Below are 23,900 nucleotides of genomic sequence, written 5' to 3'. Positions count from 1 at the left end.
CACCCTTCATACAGCCACCATGTCCAAGTCCAAAAAGGTTTATATACGTCGTCCGTTTAAACCTAAATACCGGTGTTATGGCAGCAGATAGCTGCCATAACTCTGGTATTTTTTTAAACGGTGGACGGTTGGCTTTCCGATAAGGGTGGTCCCAGCGGCGGATTCGCCGCGGGATCACCCTTCCGGGGTGGCGGAAGAGGTGCCCCCCCCTCCCGCTGCATTCTGGTCCTTTTCCCCGCTTACCGGACCCGCCGGCAGCGGGGAAAACGATCCGTTCGCAGATCCTCACAGACAGGATGTCGAGTGAGGGCAAGCTTGCCCTCACTCGACTCTATGGTCTTGGAGGACCGGAGCTACGGCAAACGTCGTTGCCTAGCAACCAGTTTAAAGGTCCCTTTTTTTTTTTTTTTTCATTTTATTTAATTTTTTTTTTATTTTTTTTTTTTTTTATTTTTTCTATCTTTTAGTGTACTTGTGAGATCTGAGGACTTTTTGACCCCAGATCTCACAAAAAAGAGGTCCTGTCGTGCCTTTTTCTATTACAAGTAATGTTTACATTTCTTGTAATAGAAATAAAAATGATCAATTTTTTTTTTTTTTAAAAAAACAGTGTAAAAATAAAAAATAATAAATAAAATAAATAGTAAAAAAAAAAAAAAAAAAAAATTAAAGCGCCCTGTCCCCGCGAGCTCGCGCGCAGAAGCGAACGCATACGGAAACCCCGCCCACATATGTAAACAGTGTTCAAACTACACATGTGAGGTATCGTCGCGATCGTTGGAGCAAGAGCAATAATTTGAGCCCTAGACCTCCTCTGTAACTCTAAGATAGCAACCTGTAGAAATTTTTAAAATGTCGCCTATGGGGATTTTTAAGTACCAAAGTTTGTCACCATTCTGTGAGCGTGCACAATTTTGAAGCATGACATGTTGGGTATCTATTTACTCGGCGTAACATTATCTTTCACATTATGGAAAACAATTGGGCTAACTACTGGTTTCTTATTTTTTAATTAAAAAAAGTGATTTTTTTTCCCAAAAAATTGCGTTTGGAAGACCGCTGCACAAATACGGTGTGATAAAAAATATTGCAATAATCTCCATTTTATTCTCTAGGGTCTCTGCTAAAAAAAATATATAATGTTTTGGGGTTCTAAGTAGTTTTCTAGCAAAAACAACTGATTTTAGCTTGTAAACACCAAATGTCAAAAATAGGCCTAGGCAAGTGGCTAGGATGCATGATGATGCTCCTTGGATGTTTAGGCCCCTCTATATGGCTAGGCTGTGAAAAAGTCTCACACATGTGGTATTGCCATACTCAGGAGGAGTGGCAGAATGTATTTTGGGGAGTCATTTTTGCTATGTACATGCTATGTGTTAGGAATATTCTATAAATTTACAACTTTGTGTAAAAAAAAAAAAGTTTTTATTTTTTTCCCACATTTTCCAAAAACTTGTGGAAAAAAATGACATGTTCAAAGGACCCATAATGCCTCATAGAATATACGTTGGAGTGTTTGCTTTCCAAAATGGGGTCATTTTGTGGATTTTTCCATTGTATTGGTGCTCTAGGGCCTTGAAAAGTGTGATAGGTAGTAAGAAAGTTTTATGTGTATTTATGCTCCTAAAACGCCTTATGGTGCTACTTTGACGTGGAGTCTCTTTTTGTGGCCAGGCTGTGTAAAAGTCTCACACTTGTGGTATCACCATACTCAGAAGGAGTAGCAGAATGAATTTTGGGGTGTCATTTTTGCTGTGTACATGCTATGTGTTAGAAATAGCTTATAAATTGACAACGTTTTGGGAAAAAAAAAGAAAAAAAAATGTTTTCTTCATTTTCCCAAGAATTGTGGGAAAAAATTATAACTTCAAAAAACTCACCATGCCTCTTACTAAATACCTTGGACTGTCTACTTTACAAAAAGGGGTCATTTGGGGGGTATTTGTACTGTCCTGACATTTCAGGGCCTCAAGAAAGGAGATAGGCCATCAGTACATCTGGTGTGATCAATTTTCAGTAATTGGTACCATAGCTTCTAGACTCAATAACTTTCACACAGACTAAATAATATACACTAATTTGGGTTAATTTTACCAGAGATATGTAGCAGTATAAATTTTGGCCCAAATGTATGAAGAAAAATAAATTTTTTGCAAAATTTTATAATAGAAACTAAAAAAAGTGTTTTTTTTTGCAAAATTTTTGCTCTTTTTTTGCTTATATCACGAAAAAAAAAAAACCCCAGTTGTGATCAAATACCACCAAAAGAAAGCTCTATTTGTGTGAAAAAAAATGATAAAAATTTTGTTTGGTTACAGTGTAGCATGACTGAGCAATTGTCATTCAAAGTGTGAGAGTGCTGAAAGCTGAAAATTGGTCTGGGCAGGAAGGGGGTCTAACTGCTCTGTATGGAAGCGGTTAAAATGAACCAGGCATGGATCCCACGGGACTTTTCCGTACCTTATGCAGAATAGCAATGGATACCGACCTTACCCCCCCCCCATTGTTCCATTTTTGCTCTTTCTCACTCTTTTTTGGGGTGTACCCTCATTTAAAATTTGTGAAAAGAAGCAGTGTTGGCTACCTCGTCCTCCTCCTCAGGGCCAGATTAACGTAGGGGCTATTGGAGCTGCAGCTCCAGGCCCCTACCTTTTTATATAGGTCCCGGGTTGGCCATATTCACTGTTACCGCTCTTCTGTCACTTGTAAACACAGAAGTCTGGCTTCTATGCTCGCTTCCCCAGGCAGCACCCTCAGAACCTCCCCACACAGCGCGAAGGCCGGACAAGGAGGGACAGTTGCCGATGCATGGATGTGTTTATGGGCTTCAGAGACAGCATCCCATGTTGAATTAGGCATGCATGGCTGCACCCTTCCTCCTCTGGGTGCATGGCAAGGCACGGCCCTAAAGGCCCTTCAAAATCCTCAGCACCAAGCCCATGATGCTCTTAATCCGGCCCTGGTCCTCCTCCACCGCCGCTTCCACCTACACCGCCCATAGGTGTGCGCAGCCTATTGCATTTAGGTGTGCACCCCAAAGTTGAAATACACATGCATGTGTTTGCCAGCAGGGAGAGTAATGTATCGGGGCCATGTACCTGTAGGCAAAGAGAAATAGAGCAGAGCAGGTCCGAGGGAGATCTTTCCCATCTCCTCACTGGCAATGCTATGTGCCCTAGGTGATTAGGGTGTGCCCAGGCACACCCGGCACACCCTGTGTGCATGCCTATGTCACCGCCACATCCACCACCACCTCAACCTCCCTCCTACTCCATATGGGCCTCGTCCTTCAGAGATGAAGAAGAACATTGTTTTATTTTTCTGGTTTTTTTTGTTGTTTTAAGTTATTTCCCTATCCACATTTGTTTGCAGAGCACTTGCCATGCTCTTAATTACGTTTTGCTGCCATTTGCAGCACTCTAGCCCTTTCCTTTGGTGTTTTAGAGCCATTTTAGTGCCTTAAAGTTCGGGTCCCCATTGACTTCAATGGGGTTCGGTGTCCGGGAAAAGTTCGGTAAAAGTCCGGGACACGGACCCGGACTTTTTTTAAAGTTCGGCCGAACCCGTCGAACACGGACATCTAGGTGTCCGCTCAACCCTACTCGCTATTTATCACCACCCTTTGGACCCCCCCCTCCTGTAGCCAGTTTTCAATCCAGGCACTCCCCCTATGGTCCATGCTGACAGACCTCAGTTTGTAAAGTAAATGTTTGTGGGAAACTGTATCAAATGCTTTTGCGAAATCTAGATCCTCCACATCCACAGGCCCTCCTTTATTTAGATGGCAGCTCACTTCTTCATAAAACGTTAATAGATTGGTCTGGCAAGAATGATTCTTCATGGCTTTGTGCTGATTATCACTAATGATACCTTTTTTTTTTTTTTTTTTTTTTTTTTTTTTTTTACTAAAATCTTGGATATAGTCCCTTATCATCCCCTCCTTTAGCTTACATACTATCGATGTTAGGCTGACTGGTCTGTAGTTTCCAGGGATATATCTCTGCCCTTATTTTATTATTGGTACCACATTGGCTTTTCTCTAATCAGTTGGTACCATTCCAGTCAGTAAACTGTCCATAAAATGTAGGAACAATGATCTAGCTATCACCAGGCTGAGTTCCTTAGGAACCCTCGGGTATAAGCCATCTGGTCCTGATGATTTATTTTACATTTTTGAAGTCGATTTCTGATATTGTCTTCTGTTAGCCATGAGGGTGCATTTTGTGACGTTTTATGAACATTACAGTCTTGGTTACTATATCTCCCTGTTTCCTTTGTGAAAACTGAGGAGAAGAATGCATTTAAAATCTTTTGCCTTCACTTTGTCTTTTGTAACCCAACTCCCTTCATCATACTTTTAGGCCAATATGTTTTGGCCTCACTTTCTTACTGTTTTTATATATTTAAAGAATTTTCTTGGGTGTTTTTTTTTTTTTTTTTTTACTCCCCCCTCCTTTTTGTGCCTATTTCATGGTTTATTTTAACTGCCCTGATTGCACTCTTACATTTCTTATTGCATTCTTTGTATTGTTGGAATGCGGACAATGACCCCCCCAGCATTATGTTTATTTAAAAGCCTTTTTCTTTGGCTTTTATATGCATTTTTATGTTAGAGTTTAGCCACCGAAGATTAATTTTAGCTCTTTTAAACTTATATCCCTTTCTAATGCACTGGCCAATACCTTTATTTAATATGCTCTTATATTACTCCCATTTTTTTTCCTCTGTGTTCTTTTTTGCTAGGATTTAGGGAGGTGCAGCTTAGGGAAGTTGGCTCTTTTGAAATTTAGTGCTTTTGTATTACCCTTATACATTTTTTTTTTTTTTTTTTTTTTTTTTTTTTACTGCATCCTGTGGTTGCTGTTTTCTAAGTTGCCCCGTGTATCACATCCATGATCATCTGTATTGTTAATAATCAGTAGGTCTAGTAATGCGTTCTCACTTGGTGCATTCACCAACTGCCCCATGAAATTATCCTTCAAGAGACATGTAGAAAATGGGGAGCCTTAGACGAATACGCGGTTCCTTCTGCCCAGCCTATTTTACTACCAAATATTGCCAGAAAATTTGGTGGTTTGTGGTTTAAAAAAAAACAAAATCCAAATTTTAAAATGGGCCATTCTAGGTAGAATAAGGTGGGGCAGACTTTGATTTCTCAGCTAGATCTTTACAGCTCTACAGAAACCCAGTACTTACCCCCAGCAGAGTGGCAATTTGCCAAACTTGCCTTTTTAATTTGGCGTGTGATATCAGCTGAGGAGCTTAATTCTTCATCTTTTTCCATTCAGAGCCATGTTTTTTTAAAGTTATTTACAATGATGGAATGTATTTGGGTTTGAGCTTTACCATTTTGTAACACTACAATGACACAGGAGCACACAATCTTTGTTAAAATTGAATGGTGCCCATTTTCAGTCAGTATTAGACATTATGGGCAACTAAAATCAAGAAAGCCAAGGGCAATGCTGTTATCTTCAGTTTGTTGATATTAAAATGTTCACGTTATGTTTTATTTGCAGCTCGCTGTCTTTAGATATCTTTTCAAGGCAGATTGATGATCATTCAGTACAGACAGACTATTCACAAGAGTCTGGAACAGTCTGTATTAGTCTTTAGAAACTTAGTTTATATTCAGTATATATACATAGTTCTATTTGGCACACAACTTGTTTTAAATGGACCTGTCATTATTTCATAAACATACATTTTTTTTTTTTTTTTTTAAAAAGTATATATCTTAGCCGCATTGATCATAGATTCTGTAAAGCATGGAGCTGCCTGCTTCTAAAGGCATTTTTCTCTGTATACATAAAAATATATTATCCTATTTAAATAGGGCAAAATACTGTTATGTTGTGCAAGGTGCATTGAACAATTTTACTTTACCGTTGTCAATGAAAGCACCACTAGAAATAATTGTGGATTCTAGCAGCACCATGTGGAGGTGAACTGTTAGGTAGAATTTCTAATTATTCAAACCTACTATTTATTTTGACCTGCATAAACCCCCCTCTCCCAGCAGGCTTGAGGCCTGCAGATTCCTTTGTAGCTCTGCCCAAGGGAGCAGTAATGGAAGTATTTGTATTGGAAGAACTTATCACTCAATTCAATTTTCCATCCTGCACAATAGAACCTAAGCTGGTCATACACAGTAAAATTTAGTTTGGAAAACATTTTTTTTTTTTTTTCAAGGTTCATTCCATTTCTTTTTCTTTCTCTGTAATTTGTGGTTTAATGTACATTTTGGAAGAAATTGCACTTAATGCCCGTGTGCATCTCAAAATCAATGCAGAAATTAAAACTTTTGGCATGACAATTGTAGAAAATTTTCCTGAGTTCTCATACGAAATTTGTTGACTTATGGACCGCCCCACACAGATATACTGCGGCAGGGCGGCCCTCCTGCATGAAATCATGTACCTGTACGTGATTTCGTGCACAGGGTCTAGGGCGCACACTGCCGGTGACCCTCTGCCACTGCCACAGTGGGAGCCAATCGGCCGGTCCGGCAAACGCGATTTCCGTCGGGACCCGCCGATCGTTTACAGGAGAGGCAAAACAGGGGTCTGCCTATGTAAACAAGACAGACCACCGTTCTGTCAGAGAGGAAGATGGGAGTTCTAACTGTGCACAGTTAGAAAGCACTCCCTAGGAACACACTTAACCCTTTGATCCCCCTAATGTTAAACTCTTTCCTGCCAGTGTCATTAGTACAGTGAAGGTGATTTTGTTCCACTTCATGATTGTGTCCCACTTGTTGTTGATTCTGCACAAAAAATTACAGTTTTATATCTTTATGTTTGAAGCCTGAAATGTGGCAAAAGGTCACAAAGTTCAAGGGAGCTGAATACTTTCGCAAGGCACTGTGTGTGTATGTGTGTGTGTGTGTGTGTATTTTATTTGGGTACAAGGTCACACATCCGTGCATTTGTCAGCTAAAGTAACACAGTGCCATATCGCAAAAAAAAAAAAAAAAACCTGGCCATGAAGGGGGGTACTGTCATCTGTTCTAAATGTATGGCCAGCTTGCTCTGCCCTCTTCACATAATTAGGTTGGAACTCATGCTACACTCCGGGTCTTGCCTCGTTGTTTGGCTCCCTACCTTTTACTGTAGGTGTGACCTTTTTATGGTCTATTGTCAGCTTACCGTAATTAAGCTTCTATTAAAAACTACTTAGCCTTTCTATTAATAGCTAGTTCTTGCATTGTCAGTACAGGTTTAAACTACAGGATTAATTCTAATTTGTTAGTTTAGTTTATTTACTTTACCTATATTAAGTAACCAATATGTGTAACATATACTATATATTAAAGATATAAAATAAGAGGTTGAAAAATAATACAGATCTTTCCTTGCCTTGGGCTGTTTGCATTTATAGAGGGGAGGAATTTCCAATGGAGTGCACAGAGCAGGAGATTGTATAGAGTGTGCAATATGTAAAAAGTTTATATAAATTGAGAGCCATGGTTTTTTTACTGTGTCGTCCTTAGTGCACTAGTTAAACATAGCACTAAACTAGATTAAAACGTGCTACTAAGTAGGTTTTACCACCCATAGTCCTTCATGTTTTCAACCTTTCTTGGACAGGCAGTTAGTGATGACAGCTTGGCTTGGTGGAAAGCTACATTCGTTGTTATATAGAGAGGCAGAGGAATGACCTAAAAGCTGCCAGCATACATTCAAAAGATAGCAACAGCAACTGGGGCAGTTTTTGTAACCTGCTCAGTCAACTGTTCTTGCACACATTGGTTGACTAATGGAGTTTTGGACCTCCCTATAGACATGAAATCATTGCCTAACTGTATTTACGTGTGCCGGATGTAACTAAAGATTTAGCACCAAAAAATTAAAAAATATTTGAAGATGATATTTTATTGCTCGTTAAACACTTTCATATAATCATTATATCTATACTTAACAGATGTGTCACTTGGCCCTTACCCATGGATACCAGGCTGTGGTCTTTAACCGCCGCTGTCAAAATGGATGCCCACTCAGCACAGCCAAGTTACAGCCGTATGGTGACCCTAATGACCTTCGTGAAGCCATCCGATACATCCGTCATTGTCAGCCCTCATCTAGACTATTTGCCGCAGCTGAAGGAACAGGTGCTGGACTTCTGCTTTCCTACCTTGGCGAGTGTGGTTCATCAAGCTACATCACAGCAGCAGGCTGCATCTCGCCTCTGTTTCGCCTGCAGGACTGGTTTGAAGCTGGGTGTCCATGGCTTTGGCAGTCAGCACTACTCTTGTATCAAAAGATGTATTTAAGCAGGTAAGTTTATGCAAAAACTATACTATAGATGAACTGTCTCAGTTTTCCCTAAAGTGGTATTCCATTTGTGGGTACATTCTGGCAATATAAACTATACACCGGCTGTGACGGATGTCGGTACTCAGGCTAAGTAGATCCGCCATTACTGCTGCCTTGCTTCTACAGAGACCCTGTAACCCAATGATTACATGCTCCCAGCCCACCCAGTCACTAGCCGTAACTGAGTGTAGGGTGGTAAGAAACACAAGTGTGTGTGTGTGTGTGTGTGTGTGTGTGTGTGTGTGTGTGTATATATATGTGTATATATACAGTGGGTATGGAAAGTATTCAGACTCCCTTAAATTTTTCACTCTTTGTTATATTGCAGCCATTTGCTAAAATCATTTAAGTTCATTCTGCTTCCTCATGAATGTACACATAGCACCCCATACTGACAGAAAAACACGGAATTGTTGACATTGTTGCGGATTTATTAAAAAAGAAAAACTGAAATATCACATGGTCCTAAGTATTCAGACCCTTTGCTGTGACACTGATATATTTAACTCAGGTGCTTTCCATCTCTTCTGATCATCCTTAAGATGGTTCTACACCTTCATTTGAGTCCAGCTGTGTTTGATTATACTGATTGGACTTGATTAGGAAAGCCACACACCTGTCTATATAAGACCTTCCAGATCACAATGCATGTCAGAGCAAATGAGAATCATGAGGTCAAAGGAACTGCCTGAAGAGCTCAGAGACAGAATTGTGGCAAGGCACAGATCTGGCCAAGGTTACAAAAAGATTTCTGCTGCACTTAAGGTTCCTAAGAGCACAGTGGCCTCCATAATCATCAAATGGAAGACGTTTGGGACGACCAGAACCCTTCCTAGAGCTGGCCGTCTGGCCAAACTGAGCTATCGGGGGAGAAGAGCCTTGGTGAGAGAGGTAAAGAAGAACCCAAAGATCACTGTGGCTGAGCTCCAGAGATGCAGTCAGGAGATGGGAGAAAGTTGTAGAAAGTCAACCATCACTGCAGCCCTCCACCAGTCGGGGCTTTATGGCAGAGTGGCCCGACGGAAGCCTCTCCTCAGTGTAAGACACATGAAAGCCCGCATGGAGTTTGCTAAAAAAACACCTGAAGGACTCCAAGATGGTGAGAAATAAGATTCTCTGGTCTGATGAGACCAAAATAGAACTTTTCGGCCTTAATTCTAAGCGGTATGTGTGGAGAAAACCAGGCACTGCTCATCACCTGTCCAAAAAAATCCCAACAGTGAAGCATGGTGGTGGCAGCATCATGCTGTGGCGGTGTTTTTCAGCTGCAGGACAGGATGACTGGTTGCAATCAAGGGAAAGATGAATGCAGCCAAGTACAGGGATATCCTGGACAAAAACCTTCTCCAGAGTGCTCTGGACCTCAGACTGGGCCGAAGGTTTACCTTCCAACAAGACAATGACCCTAAGCACACAGCTAAAATAACGAAGGAGTGGCTTCACAACAACTCCGTGACTGTTCTTGAATGGCCCAGCCAGAGCCCTGACTTAAACCCAATTGAGCATTTCTGGAGAGACCTAAAAATGTCTGTCCACCAACGTTTACCATCCAACCTGACATAACTGGAGAGGATCTGCAAGGAGGAATGGCAGAGGATCCCCAAATCCAGGTGTGAAAGACTTGTTGCATCTTTCCCAAAAAGACTCCTGGCTGTATTAGATCAAAAGGGGGCTTCTACTAATTACTGAGCAAAGGGTCTGAATACTTAGAACCATGTGATATTTCAGTTTTTCTTTTTTAATAAATCTGCAACAATGTCAACAATTCTGTGTTTTTCTGTCAGTATGGGGTGCTATGTGTACATTCATGAGGAAGAAGAATGAACTTAAATGATTTTAGCAAATGGCTGCAATATAACAAAGAGTGAAAAATTTAAGGGGGTCTGAATACTTTCCGGACCCACTGTGTGTGTATGTGTGTGTGTAATATATATTCCTGGGTACAATCTCCCCCCCCCCCTCCTTGTTTGCATAGAGACACAGGGCAGGGTAAACTGAAAAAGGAGTTTCCTGACCTCTCTAGGGTAAGCTGAGTTCCATGGGCCCCCTGCCCAAAGTGACTCCCCTCACACTGGCTGCTTATATCTCTTGTCGGTACATGATGGCAAACTGAATTGTGCACTGCTTGTTTATAGGTGGTATAGCAGCAATAGTTCAGTTTTGGAGCCCTTAAAATGCACTTTTAATATGGACCTTGTGAAGAAAACTTTCCGTGTTTAACATTCACTCATTAAGGCCTCTTTTACATGGGCAGCCCGGGGCAGTAAAAACAGGCGGTTGAGCATTGGTTTTACTGCCCCTCCCGACCACCCACCTACAGCCGTAACCAAATGCTTTGCATCGTGGTAAATTTTAATGTGTCATGTTGGGTTGCCAAGTGGCACCAACACATTTGTGTCGATGGGGATGCTCTGCAACCATGAGCCAAACACTTGGCTCACTGTTGCAGGCATTCGTTCCATAGGAAAAACAAAAGCAAAAAATAGGCATTCATGAGGTGGTAGGATTAGGACTGCCTAAATGTGAATTTGGCCACTCATTAGCACCACCTTATTCGGCTGTCCTAAGCGTGAACTTGGCTATAGAGCCATTCAGATTTTTATGCTACACTGCAGAGAAAATCACACTTCTTTTTCCAATACAGTGCAGTGACACACTGTATTGCATTGTGTGTGCTGAAACAGACATATGTTGAGGACGCATTGGATTATAGAGTTGGGGCATTCAAAGCTAATGGTACGGCGTTATCAGAACTTACCTTCAATAATATAGGCAACACAAACAGCCATATTGATACACATTGTGCAGGCAGGGGCCACTGCAGTTTAATTACAAGATAGCTAAGTAAATATACATATTGTATGACAACAATGCCTTCTCAAACCAAATGCCATCTAGCTAGTGTTTTCATCTATTAGATGTAGCCATTCTTTTGTAGTCTGTATAATAAAAACAGACTGAAAACGATTGACAAATCTATTGCTTTTGGAGGTGTTTTTTTTTCTGTGATGCTTTCCATCTGGTAAATTAAGTTTATTATAAAACTGGAGCCGTGAAAGTGTTCCTCTTGAGCATATCCGGTATTTACCTAAAAGAAAAACAAGTCTTGCAAAAAGTGTCCTATTTCTTCAAAGAACAGTCAACATCACAGCAGTTCTATGAATGCATGGGGACTGCATTGCAGTTTTTTATATTCTAAGCCATGGCTTTGGCTAGAGATGTATCTTGGGGATCGCAAGCCTCGTTCAAAACCTAAGCCTAGGCCCTCCCACCATTGCCATCATAACCACAACTATCCCATCCCTGGTGACTTTCATATTCTCTTATTTCTGGTCAGTGCTGAAAAAAATTAAATTGCAGCCCTAAATCTCCCGCAGACAAAGTATTTAGTGTACATTTTGCTAGGGGATGAGCTAATAAATACTATTGCTGAACTTCATCCACTGCCCCGTGGTGTGTCAACCCCCCCCCCCCCCCCCCCCCCAGTTTTGATTGTAACAACCAAAGCTGCTCTTCCTAACAGTTTCTGAACAGTCTTGTTGCTGCCCTTTTCTTGCTAAAAGTCAATGCCATGTACAATACAGGACCAGCAGTCCAATCCCATCTCCATGACATAACTTATGGTCCTGTATTCTGTTTAGTGGCAAAAGGAGTGTCCACATTCCAACCCTGGAGAGAAGAGCAGATCGCCAACAGTCACAGGACTGTGGAGTAAAAGTAATGATTGCCCTGCAGTAGATCATTCTGTAGAGAAAACAAGATACACATTCTTCATCAGCTGGGGGTTATTTGTAAGCTTTTCTTTTTTAGCACAATGCCAGCCTCTCATTACCCCCTAGCTGTGTGCTTACCTCTGTACTGTAGAGCTGCAAGCACTTATTACGATGATGACGTTGTAAGTATCCTTTGGGAAACCTTTTATTAGTTCTTTGTCAAAATGTTTTCTTTTATTTTAAACAAAGTAAAGGTGAACAATCATAAATAGGTAAGTATAGTGGTGCAGCATTAAATAAAAATGTAACTGATTATATCAGATTAGAAAAACTACCATGAAAACATAAATGTCACAGTCCAGTACGCAGGGCATTCATGATTAGACCATCCAAACCAGGAGTCCAAAACGACAGAGGATCGAGGAGATAAAAAAGAGTTTGTTATTATGTAATGGTTGGCTATCGGTCAAGATGGTTTAGGTCAGTGGATCAGATGTATATCAAAATCAGTCAGGAATACACCCCTGGGAGTACAACATAGTAACTGATGAGAGGGAAAAAGGGGGTACAGAGTAAGGGCGAAAAGAAGAGGAGCCAGAAGACTCAGAAATCAGAAAGAGGAAAGGGGAAGTGTAGAAAGAGCTAAAGGTAATGTGGCCTTGATTGAATGCTTCAGTAGAGATGTGATGAATGAAGAAAGGTTACCAGGGCAATAGTAGTGCATCATCAAAGTCTGAGGGTAAGCAATGCTTAACCCAAGGCTGCCAAATTTTCTCAAACTTACAGATCCGATCACTTTAGATTGTTTCTATTTTAACATGGATAAGGGCTTTATTCATTCTGGCATGGCTTCAGCCATTGCCAGAGACGGTAACCTCCAAGTCTCAGCTATCTTTTGTATTGCGGCTGGTAAGAGCTGTAGGAGGAGGCAAAACTGGCTTTGAGTAATGCCGTCTAGTTTCAAATTTGAGAGCCGTAGCCGGATCTGGCATGAAACCTTATTGGTTCCAATAGTGATGCGCTCCTAACAACCCCCCCCCCCCAGAAACATTGAGTGTCGGTAATGCGATAATTCTTTTTATTGAAATCCAGGGCTATGCATGTTTGTGACAAGATTCGTCACCCCCCAATAATTTTTTTGTCCTATTTGCCAGTGTATTAGCTGATTCACCAATCGCAATGAGGTACCAACTGGGAAAACACCATTTTGACCAAAACAAAGGTCATTGCCAAAATGTGAAAATGGTTCAGAAACTTCAGGTAAAACTAATGGCAAAATGTTTCTTTCGTTTTTGGAAAGAGTAGACCGGGATTAGAACGTTTGTCTCTTTTCTGCTGTCTGTGACCCTGTTGGGGAGATTCGCCTTCTGTATTTGTCATGTTTACTGTTTTCACTGAGAGTGAAAGAGGATTACAAATTCCAAATTGTCCACAGAGCAGTTATAGAGGAGAAATCTTCCGATCTGGACACTAGTTCTGGTGGCCCTGCTGACAATCAAGGATTCCCTCACTTTAGAGGGATTTCTGCTAACTTCCTGTTTTGGCTTTGAGACCGGAATTAGAGGAAAATATTCCCAAAGGGACAAAGATGACAAAAAAGACAGGTGTTGTAACCCCCCACTGTATCCAAAATGAAATAAAGATTTACCTCTAGTTCTACTTTAACTGGTATTATTCAATACTATACAAATGCAAGTTTGATCGACTTGTGTTCTTCAGCCACTGAGAGACTCAGACAGGCACAAGATAGTGGGACTGAAGTGTTTATGTCTGGACATTAAAGTGGAATTCCAGTCCCCCAAATACTACTTGTTTAAACATATCTAGCAACATTTACAACATGTTAGATGTGTAGTCCCTGTAGTTTGTGTTAAAACAGTGGTCCTCAACCCTGGCCTACAGGGCCCACTAACAGGCCAGATTTTAGGTATTACCTTGGGGAGATGCAGACTAGAGTACTGCAATCACTGAGCAGAAAATTATATCACCTGGGATGTATTTCAGTTACCTTGAAAATCCGGCCTGTTAGTGGGCCCTGTAGGCCAGAGTTGAGGACCAATGTGTTAAAATATTTGACAACTAACCAGATCTCGAAAGCAGGCAGGTTCCATGTCATCTGAGCATCTGAAGCCCTCTTCTCTTGATTTCTGGGATTCGCCGCAGCTGGCTATCCAGCATGCACCACCCAATCTCGTGCCTGTGCAGTGAAGCCACTGAGTGTCTTTCTCTCTTCCTGACAGGGTGCCATAGCAATGGCGGCATCGGCAGAAGTTCCACCCCATTGCTATAGCAACCTGTCAATCATGACAATCCAGTCCTTCCGTTCGTATAATTTCTGGTCTGGAAAAAACGTGGGATTTCATCACTAGGCGATTCCTCCTGAGATACATGACACTGCTTTCCCGCTTACCTTGCAAATCACCTAGTGACGTAATGGCTTGGGCGACCTCAGCCGGAAGTGCTGCAGAAAAAAAACAAAAAAGGTATTTACAAAGGGAACAAAAAAAATTATTGCCATTTATTACAGCATTCAGGATGGGCCACACTCCTGTTCTCCCACTTTGCGGAAAACCTGTGAGGTGGAGTTCTCCTTTAAACAGATGCATAAGTTCTCTTTAAATAAAAGCAATAGTTTCACATGCTTTGATGCACTTAACTGGTTTCCTAGTTTTACATCTCAGACATCAATGACCCAGTTTTGAGCTGTTGTACACAGACCATGCTTTGCAGTATTTTACCACACAAAAATACCACAACAGCAAACCATACAATGACAGCAGAGATACAAGACAGCTGCTGTAGAAGATAAAAAAATACATAGCTCTGTAACATGTTTTCAGATCCAGGATTCTTAATTTAAATACACTGCTCAAAAAAATTAAAGGAACACTTTTTTAAATCAGAGTATAGCATCAAGTCAATTAAACTCCTTGGATATTGATCTGGTCAGTTAGATAACAGAGGGGGTTGTTAATCAATTTCAGCTGATTTGGTGTTAATGAAATTAACAGGTGCACTAGATGGGCAACAATGAATCAATCTCCAAAACAAACAGGAATGGTTTTACAGGTGTAGGCCATTGACATTTTTTTACCCACCAATCTTTTTTGATTGTTTTTCACTAGTTTTGCATTTGGCTAGAGTCAATGTCCTTACTGGTAGCATGAGACGATACCTGGACCCTATAGAGGTTGCACAGGCAGTTTAACTCCACCAGGATGGCACATCAATACGTGCCATTGACAGAAGGTTTGCTGTGTCTCTAAGCACAGTCTCAAGAGCATGGAGGAGATTCCAGAAGACAGGCAGTTACTCTAAGAGAGCTGGACAGGGCCGTAGAAGGTCCTTTACCCATTAGCAGGCCCGGTATCTGCTCCTTTGTGCAAAGAAGAACAGGATGAGCACTGCCAGAGCCCCACAAAATGACCTCCAGCAGGACACTGGTGTGTGTGACTCTGACCAAACAATCAGAAACCTACTTCATGAGGGTGGCCTGAGGGCCTGATGTCCTATAGTGGGCCCTGTGCTCACTGCCCAGCACCATGGAGCTTGATTGGCATTTGTCATTGAACACCAGAATTGGCAGGTCCGCCACTGGCGCACCGTGCTTTTCACAGAGGAGAGCAGGTTTACCCTGAGCACATGTGACAGACATGAAAGGGTCTTGCGAAGCTGTAGCAAACGTTATACTGCCTCCAACATCGCTCAGCATGAGCAGCTTGGTGGTGGGTCAGTAATGGTCTGGGAAAGCATATCCATGAAGGGACACACAGACCTCTACAGGCTAGACAATGGCACCCAAACTGCCATTGGGTGTTGGGATGAAATCCTTGGACCCATTTTCAGACCCTACGCTAGCGCAGTGGGTCCTTGGTTCCTCCTGGTGCACGACAATGCCCAGGCGAGAGTATGCAGCCAGTTCCTGGAGGATGAAGGAATTGATACCACTGAATGGCCCCCACGCTCGCCTGACCTAAATCCAATATAACACCTCTGGGACTTTGGTCCTTTAGACGCTGCCAGGTTGTACCTCCAGTCTGTTCAGGAGCTCAGTGGTACCCTGGTCCAGATCTGGGAGGAAGTACCCCAGGACACCATCCATTTTTTCAGAAAAATGGACTAGTCTGCTGCATCATTTTTTAACTTATATTTTTTGGGAGTCTTTGAATTAAGCCCTTTTTTTAGGTTGATAATTTTCATTTCCATTAAACGATGTGGCATCCTTTCGGTCCTAACACATTACCCAGTCAATATCAGTTTAGATATCCATCATGATATTTTTCCCCATTGAGATCTGATGTGTTTTCAAAGTGTTCCTTTAATTTTTTTTTTTGAGCAGTGTACATATGTGTGTATGTGTGTGTATATGTATGTGTGTGTGTGTATATATATATATATATATATATATATATATATATATAATATATAAATATTGGACCTCTTCCAAGATTCTGAAACACCTTGTGACCCGACAGATTGCTAAATATGTGTACATGTAACGGACCGTTTCAGCAGACAAGGGGTTAAAATCCGTTTAGGCGATATGCCCCTTTCTGAGAGACAGGCACAGCTACTTGCAGGACACCAAACTCCCGAACTGGATACAAAATAGCACTCCAACCTGGAACCTCACGAATAGCTGCTAGCAGACGAACAGGAAAAGCATACATCAGCTTACACTCCTAGCAATCAGTCTCCAACAGCATACAGTGAATCCCCCCAAGAACGAGACAAGGCTCCGTGTGAGGTTCAGGCAGTGGTCTGACTTAGAACTGTTTATTAAATCCACACAAACACATTATATACACTATCAGGTAATGTGAGTCTCATTGCATTAGCATATGCAGATAGATTTGTAAACAGGCACAAAATAACACTAAACTAATTATCTAGCCACCGGGCCAGAACAATGCAAGGTCATTAGCATGTAAGAATGGAACAGGAATACTTAGCACACCCGACAATAGGTGAATGCAAAGCCAACTCAGACCAAAAGCAACATTTTCATAACTTCTAAAATATGCATCACATTCAAATAAAACTTACATTTTCAGAATCAGCATACTTCAAATGCAAACATAACCAAAAATCATAGAAATCCCTCCAGGGGTTAAAAAGTTAGACGGAAGTCCTTTTCTGACCGACCGCAGGCACATTTTCATGCCCAAATACAGTCTTAAAGGGGTAAAAGCCCGTAGGTCCATAGTCATTGCAGGAGGCAAGCAACCAGGCTTCTCCAACGCCCAGTAGCGAGATTGGTCTCGTCACATTTCTCCCTTTTTCCAAACAGACTAACAGGGTATCTGACCTTCTGCCGGTCAGTGCCCTTGTTAGTCCAGCAGCCCACCCACAAAACAGAGAGAGCAGTACAGCCCACCCAAAATAACTGGTTGCTACACCTGGGTAGAAGAGAAATTTGTCCATGTCCAGGTGCCTCACCTTGGCTGTGTGAGAGACTGGCAGACTGCCTTGGTGGGTTGCTGAGTGGGCAGAGACCAGCGGTACTCTGCCCTGGTGCCAGCGCTACCACAAAAGTAGCCTGGTTGGAGACGGGTTGTTGGAGGGGGAGACCGACTGTCTCCCCTTTGGCTAAACAGCCCTGTTGCTGGGGGTCAGGACCGACTGTCCCTACCCCCTGTGCTGTGAGTGCAGAGACCACGGTCCCATCTGCACTGTTGGGGGGCTTACTGTCTCCCCCTGGTACGTTAAGCTTCTGCTGTGGGATGGAGACTGGGCTCCCAATTCCCAATAGCTCAATCTGCCGCTGGGGGACAGGACCAACTGTGTCTGCCCCCTGTAACTCAATCTGCCGCTGAGGGATGGAGACTGCGCTCCCAATTCCCTGTATATCACTCTGCCAATGGGGAGAGGGGGTAACAAGCTCCTCTCCCAAATATACTTCCAGCCCCCGGGGAGGGAGACCGACTGTCTCTGCTCCCAATACAGTGTCCTGTTGCTGGGGAAAGGAGACTGCGCTCTCTGTTTCCTGCAGGACACTCTGCTGCTGTGGGATGGAGACTGAGCTCCCAATTCCCAACAAATCAATCTGCTGCAGGGCGACAGGACCGACTGTCTCTGCCCCCTGTAACTCAGCCTGCCGCTGGAGAATGGAGACTGGGCTCCCAATTCCCAATAAATCAGGCTGCCGCTGGGGAATGGAGACTGGGTTCTCCTCTTCCCTTAACTGTACCTGCCGCTGGAGTTCCTCCCAACATGCCAGCTGGCCCTCTCTCTCTGCCCTGTCTAGCAGAGTCCCGAACACTAAGTTCTTCACGAACCGCTTGGATCTCTCCAGTGGATTGGGTCCGAAGAAGTTCAGCCGTAACCACACCATATGGTCATATTCTCTCAGAGAGTATCTGTACTCCACTGCTGGTTCCATCCTGTTGCTTTAAGGGTCGCTGTACTGAGACATGCGTTGCCCCCAACTTGTAAATCCACGGAATGGTGCCTCCTGTAGCTGTCCTTCTGGCTGTGAGAACGATCCCGCCGCTTGCCACCAAATGTAACGGACCGTTTCAGCAGACAAGGGGTTAAAATCCGTTTAGGCGATATGCCCCTTTCTGAGAGACAGGCACAGCTACTTGCAGGACACCAAACTCCCGAACTGGATACAAAATAGCACTCCAACCTGGAACCTCACGAATAGCTGCTAGCAGACGAACAGGAAAAGCATACATCAGCTTACACTCCTAGCAATCAGTCTCCAACAGCATACAGTGAATCCCCCCAAGAACGAGACAAGGCTCAGTGTGAGGTTCAAGCAGTGGTCTGACTTAGAACTGTTTATTAAATCCACACAAACATATTATATACACTATCAGGTAATGTGAGTCTCATTGCATTAGCATATGCAGATAGATTTGTAAACAGTCACAAAATAACACTAAACGAATTATCTAGCCACCTGGCCAGAACAATGCAAGGTCATTAGCATGTAAGAATGGAACAGGAATACTTAGCACACCCGACAATAGGTGAATGCAAAGCCAACTCAGACCAAAAGCAAATTTTTCATAACTTCTAAAATATGCATCACATTCAAATAAAACTTACATTTTCAAAATCAGCATACTTCAAATGCAAACATAACCAAAAATCATAGAAATCCCTCCAGGGGTTAAAAAGTTAGACAGAAGCTCTTTTCTGACCGACCGCAGGCACATTTTCATGCCCAAATACAGTCTTAAAGGGGTAAAAGCCCCTAGGTCCATAGTCATATTGCAGGAGGCAAGCAACCAGGCTTCTCCAACGCCCAGTGGCGAGATTGGTCTCGTCACATAACACAACAGATCAGCAAGACAAATTGCAAATTTCCAAAGCTGTGCAGGATTTAGGAGTACACGGAGTCACCGTTTAGGGGAAAGTGAAGGCATTGTTTCAAGCAGCAAATCAAAAACGTAAAGTGTTTTTTACCCCAGCATTTCAAATTCCTGATATATGCCTTTCTGTACCATGTGCCTGTATGAGAACGCATCCTGTTCTCTTTGTATTGCATGCTTTATGTGAAATCCCTGGTGTTCCTGCCAGTTCCTCTGCTTTCCTGTTAAAAAGTGACCCGCTAAGCAGGAGAGTTCACCATAGTCAGTTCTCTAGCAGTGCTGGGAACTCAGCCTGCTCTCCTCCAAAAATCAGACTTGTCCTTCCTTGACAGGGACTCGTCAAGGGGCCTGACCTGTGGGGGCCCCCCCCCCCCCACATGTAGGATAGTAAGAGGATGGGTGTCAGCAGTAAAGAGAGAGGATGCTGAGGAGAGTGTCCTGAAGATGATCAATAGTTCACAAAGTCATCTTAGGAAGGAGACTTAATTCTAATTCACCTTTAGTGGCAGGGTGAATCAATAGCCTGGCTGTATGTGAAGATAGAAGTCCTCCAACATTCTGCATAGTTAATTCCCATAGTTTCCCACTATTCCCTTCTCCTATCCCTAATTTATAATAAAACACAAAACAACCAAATACCCCTGGACTGATTATTAAAATGAGCCAAGGAAGGAGAACAAAAGAACTGTATGCTGGTAACTCAGGGGGACCCGAAAAGTGGGATTCTGGCAGTCCTTACGAGGGCAGTGCTACAAATGTATTTCCTAAAAACTCAGAAATCTTTTGGAATAGAATGCTTTATTCTGGTGTGGTTGATGGCCTCTACTCTGTCAGTTTGTTCCCATCTGGGATGGCAGCGTAGGTTTAAACGGTCCTCAACTTCCACCTAGTGCCAAATAAGGCGGAAAAGATTTAATCTAATAAGTGTTTACACAATAAGAATATTCTTATTGTCAGTATCTCCTCCCCTCCTTCCCTCCCCTTTATTGTTTTTCTTTCGGTTTTTATTATTGATTTTCTTATGGTTTGTTCGGACTACTCGGATGGGCATTGCATGCTACCATGTAAAAATACTAGATGTCCATTATTCTTGTATCACCTATGAAAATCTTCAAAAAAAAAAAAATGGTAAAAAAAAAAATCTTTAAAATACCATTCAGCAGGTAGAAAAGCCTTTTATTAAGGTTTAAAGGACAAAATTAAAATACAGTTCCTTTTTAAATAACGTGCTTGAGAATTGCTCAGTGCCCACCCATGAAGTGACATGCCCGTAGGGTGTATTACAGCAGAAGTGACATTTAGAAAGGAAAAAAAAGAACTATTGCCACTAAATGCTACCTCTTCTTCTCTTGCCTTTTTCTGTTTGTAACTAAAGCGGCTGGGGGTTTCTATGTGACGACATTGAACATATATGTGGTCGTGCTTTAAATTTGGTCCAGGACATCAGCCAGCATCACTGGATGGTTTTTTGACCTTCAGAAGCTGGCTAGGTACCGGACATTTGTGGTGAGGGTTTGTGGGAGAGAATCTTTGGAACAGGTGGTTGTTTTTGTTAGGCTGGCCAGGAACGGGATTGCAACATCGCTTCCCCTTTCCCCGAACCATACCAGGCCACATACCCTCAACAAGGGATGGGTACCTTGCCAGAGAGGCCCCCCTCGACAAGACACCATGTTCCCATCTTGATGCCAGACTATTCTGACTCTCATACACAAATCTACACACACACACACACTACAGCAATACATATATTTTGTATTTAAATGCATGTCATTTTTCCCACTTTATCCAAACAGGCAAACATTTGCTAACTGACAGTCGGTCAGGCACATTCTGTGTTTTCACTTCTACAGCATCTATTAATGTAAGCTTCCAACTCATGTTTAAGCTGTGCAAGCACGGCACAAAGATTGGTACCATCCTTCATGAAGAGCCGCTGGCAGATGTGCATGCATCTACCTCAGAACTGCATACAAGCAGCCCATAGAAGTGGATACACACACAGAGCGGCGCAGAAATAATCGCATGTCAAAGTTTGACGCGGGGCAAGAGCGGGTGCACAGTTCCAAGTGCAGAGGCTCTGCATTTAGATCAGTGCACTCAATCCTGCCCGCATGTCAAACTTTGACATGCAATTGTGTCTGTACAGCCAATGGGTGCACAGATCTCGGAGGTGGATGCACACACATCTGCTAGCAAATGTGCACAGAGAACCGCATTACCATGTAAAGATTTTTCTCATTTAAGCGGTGCATGGTCAGCTTAAAGCTGAATTGGAAGCTAACCTTTTTTAGAGGTGAAAATGTTTTTGTTTCACATTTTACAAAGGAAAGGACACAACAATAAAATATCCAAAGTCAACATCAAAGGCTATCGCCCAAAGCATGACTTCTACAAATCCAAACATTTGGGCTGAAGGTTGTGTCACATGAGGAGGACCAGACTAAACATGGATACCGTAAAATGAACAGGATGCATAGACATCATATGATCAAAATACCAAATATATATGTGACACTAGGGTATCCATCATCTGAGGTCGTATAATGAACAATGGAGGCGTAGCCTGGTACAACATGAACTTTTCATGAAAGAAAATAGAAGAGGAGGAAAGAGAACAAGAAATGAGAAGGAGAGGAGAGAGATGAAGGACTTAGTGATCCAGTGGGCAGAGAGAGAGAAAGCTTACATTTTTAGATATAAGTGAAAACCCAGATTAACTAGGTGTCAGGGCATACTTTTCTGTGTACAAAGCCTTTTTTTTTTTTTTTCAATCAATATAAAGAAATATTTATGTGTTTTTAAAGTGAGCATTCTTCACAAGGTTGTTGAATTTTTGAGAACTACAATGGTATAGGTTGAGTGGCTGCAATAAAAGCGTGTGTAAAGTGTACATCTTAGCCTACAATGCATTTCATATAGTTATAAATAATTTGTCCATATGAGGAGAGGAACAAATGAACTATGGGAGAGTAGAGGGTGGGCACTTTTTTTTTTTTTTTTCCCAAACCATAACATAAGACTATAAATTAACAGCTGTGTAATTGGGCAAATGCACGCATACATTATTAAAGCATATCTGCACTACTCTCAATCAACATTGACTATTTTAATACATATGCTGGTAGCATTAGTAAATATACACTGCTTAAAAAAAAATATTAAGAAACACTTTGAAAACACATCAGCTCTCAATGGGGAAAAATATCATGCTGGATATCTATACTGACATGGACTGGGTAATGTGTTAGGAAGGAAAGGGTGCCACATCATTTGATTGAAATGAACATTATCAACCTACAGAGGGCTAAAATCAAAGTGAAAAAATGATGCAGCAGGCTAGTCCATTTTGCTGAAATTTCATTGCAGCAACTCAAAATGGTACTCAGTAGTTTATATGGCCCCCGCGTGCTTGTATGCATGCCTGACAACGGATGGTGTCCTGGGGTAATTCCTCCCAGATCTGAACCAGGGCATCACCGAGCTCCTGAACAGACTGCGGTGCAACCTGGTGGTGTTGGATGGACTGACTCCCAGAGGTGTTCTATTGGATTTAGGTCAGGTGAGCGTGGGGCCAGTTCAAAGGTATCAATTCCTTCATCCTCCAGAAACTGGCTACATACTCTCTCACCACATGAGGCCAGGGGTTGTCGTGCACCAGGAGGAACCCAGGACCCAATGCACCAGCCTAGGGTCTGACAGTGGGCCCAAGGATTTCATCCCGATAACTAATGGCAGTCAGAGTGCCATTGTCTAGCCTATAGAGGCCTGTGCCTCCTTCCATGGATATGCCTCCCCAGACCTTTACTGACCCACCACCAAACCGGTCATGCTGAACGATGTTACAGGCAGCATAATGTTCTCCATGGCTTCCCCAGACCCTTTTCCGTCTGTCACACGTGCTCAGGGTGAACCTGCTTACATCTGTGAAAAGCACCGGGTGCCAGTGGCAGACCTGCCAAATCTGGTGTTCAATGGCAAATGCCAATCAAGCTCCAAGGTGCCAGGCAGTGGGCACAGGGGCCACTAGAGGATGTCCGGTCTTCAGACCACCCTCCATGAAGTCTGTTTCTGATTGGTCAGAGACATTCACACCACTGGTCTGTTTGGAGGTCATTTTGTAGGGCTGTGGCAGTGCTCATCCTGTTTCTCCTTGCACAAAGAGATACCTGTCCTGTTGATGGGTTAAGGACCTTATACAGCCCTGTCTAGCTCTCCTAGAGTAACTGCCTGTCTCCTGGAATCTCCTCCATGCTCTTGAGACTGAGTGGTGGGAGACATGGGTTTCCACAGAACTTTTTTTAGGGGGGGGGGCATAATTTTAAGGTCACCCAATGTCATGAAGGGGAAGGACTTAGTGCTGATCCTGTTCCCTTTAAAGCATGTTAAAGTGCTTGTGCTGTTTAATTTGGCCCCTTCTATCACCTAAAATACCTGGCTGATCCTGCCTTGCTATGTCCTCCCCTCTGTAAACTGACCACGGTATACCATGGCTGCTGACCCCTTACACTGTGGTCAGTTTTCGTGCCTCCGTCATCCGCAGCCCTCCT

At 42.6% G+C, this 23,900-nt stretch overlaps 1 protein-coding gene across 1 annotated transcript in view; it reads left to right on the top strand.

Annotated features, from left to right (window-relative positions):
- Positions 1–23,900, top strand: part of LOC309545524 (protein ABHD15-like) — a 93,370-nt gene that overhangs the window by 31,659 nt on the left and 37,811 nt on the right. The window contains exon 2 of the mRNA XM_082244736.1: positions 7,924–8,276. Coding sequence (XP_082100862.1) covers positions 7,924–8,276 — 353 coding nt within the window. The remainder of the gene's footprint in view (positions 1–7,923; positions 8,277–23,900) is intronic.

Source organism: Pelophylax lessonae, assembly GCF_965119305.1.
Source record: "Pelophylax lessonae genome assembly, chromosome: 2".
NCBI classification, from domain to species: Eukaryota; Metazoa; Chordata; class Amphibia; order Anura; family Ranidae; genus Pelophylax; species Pelophylax lessonae.
This window is presented reverse-complemented; position numbering and strand designations above follow the sequence as displayed.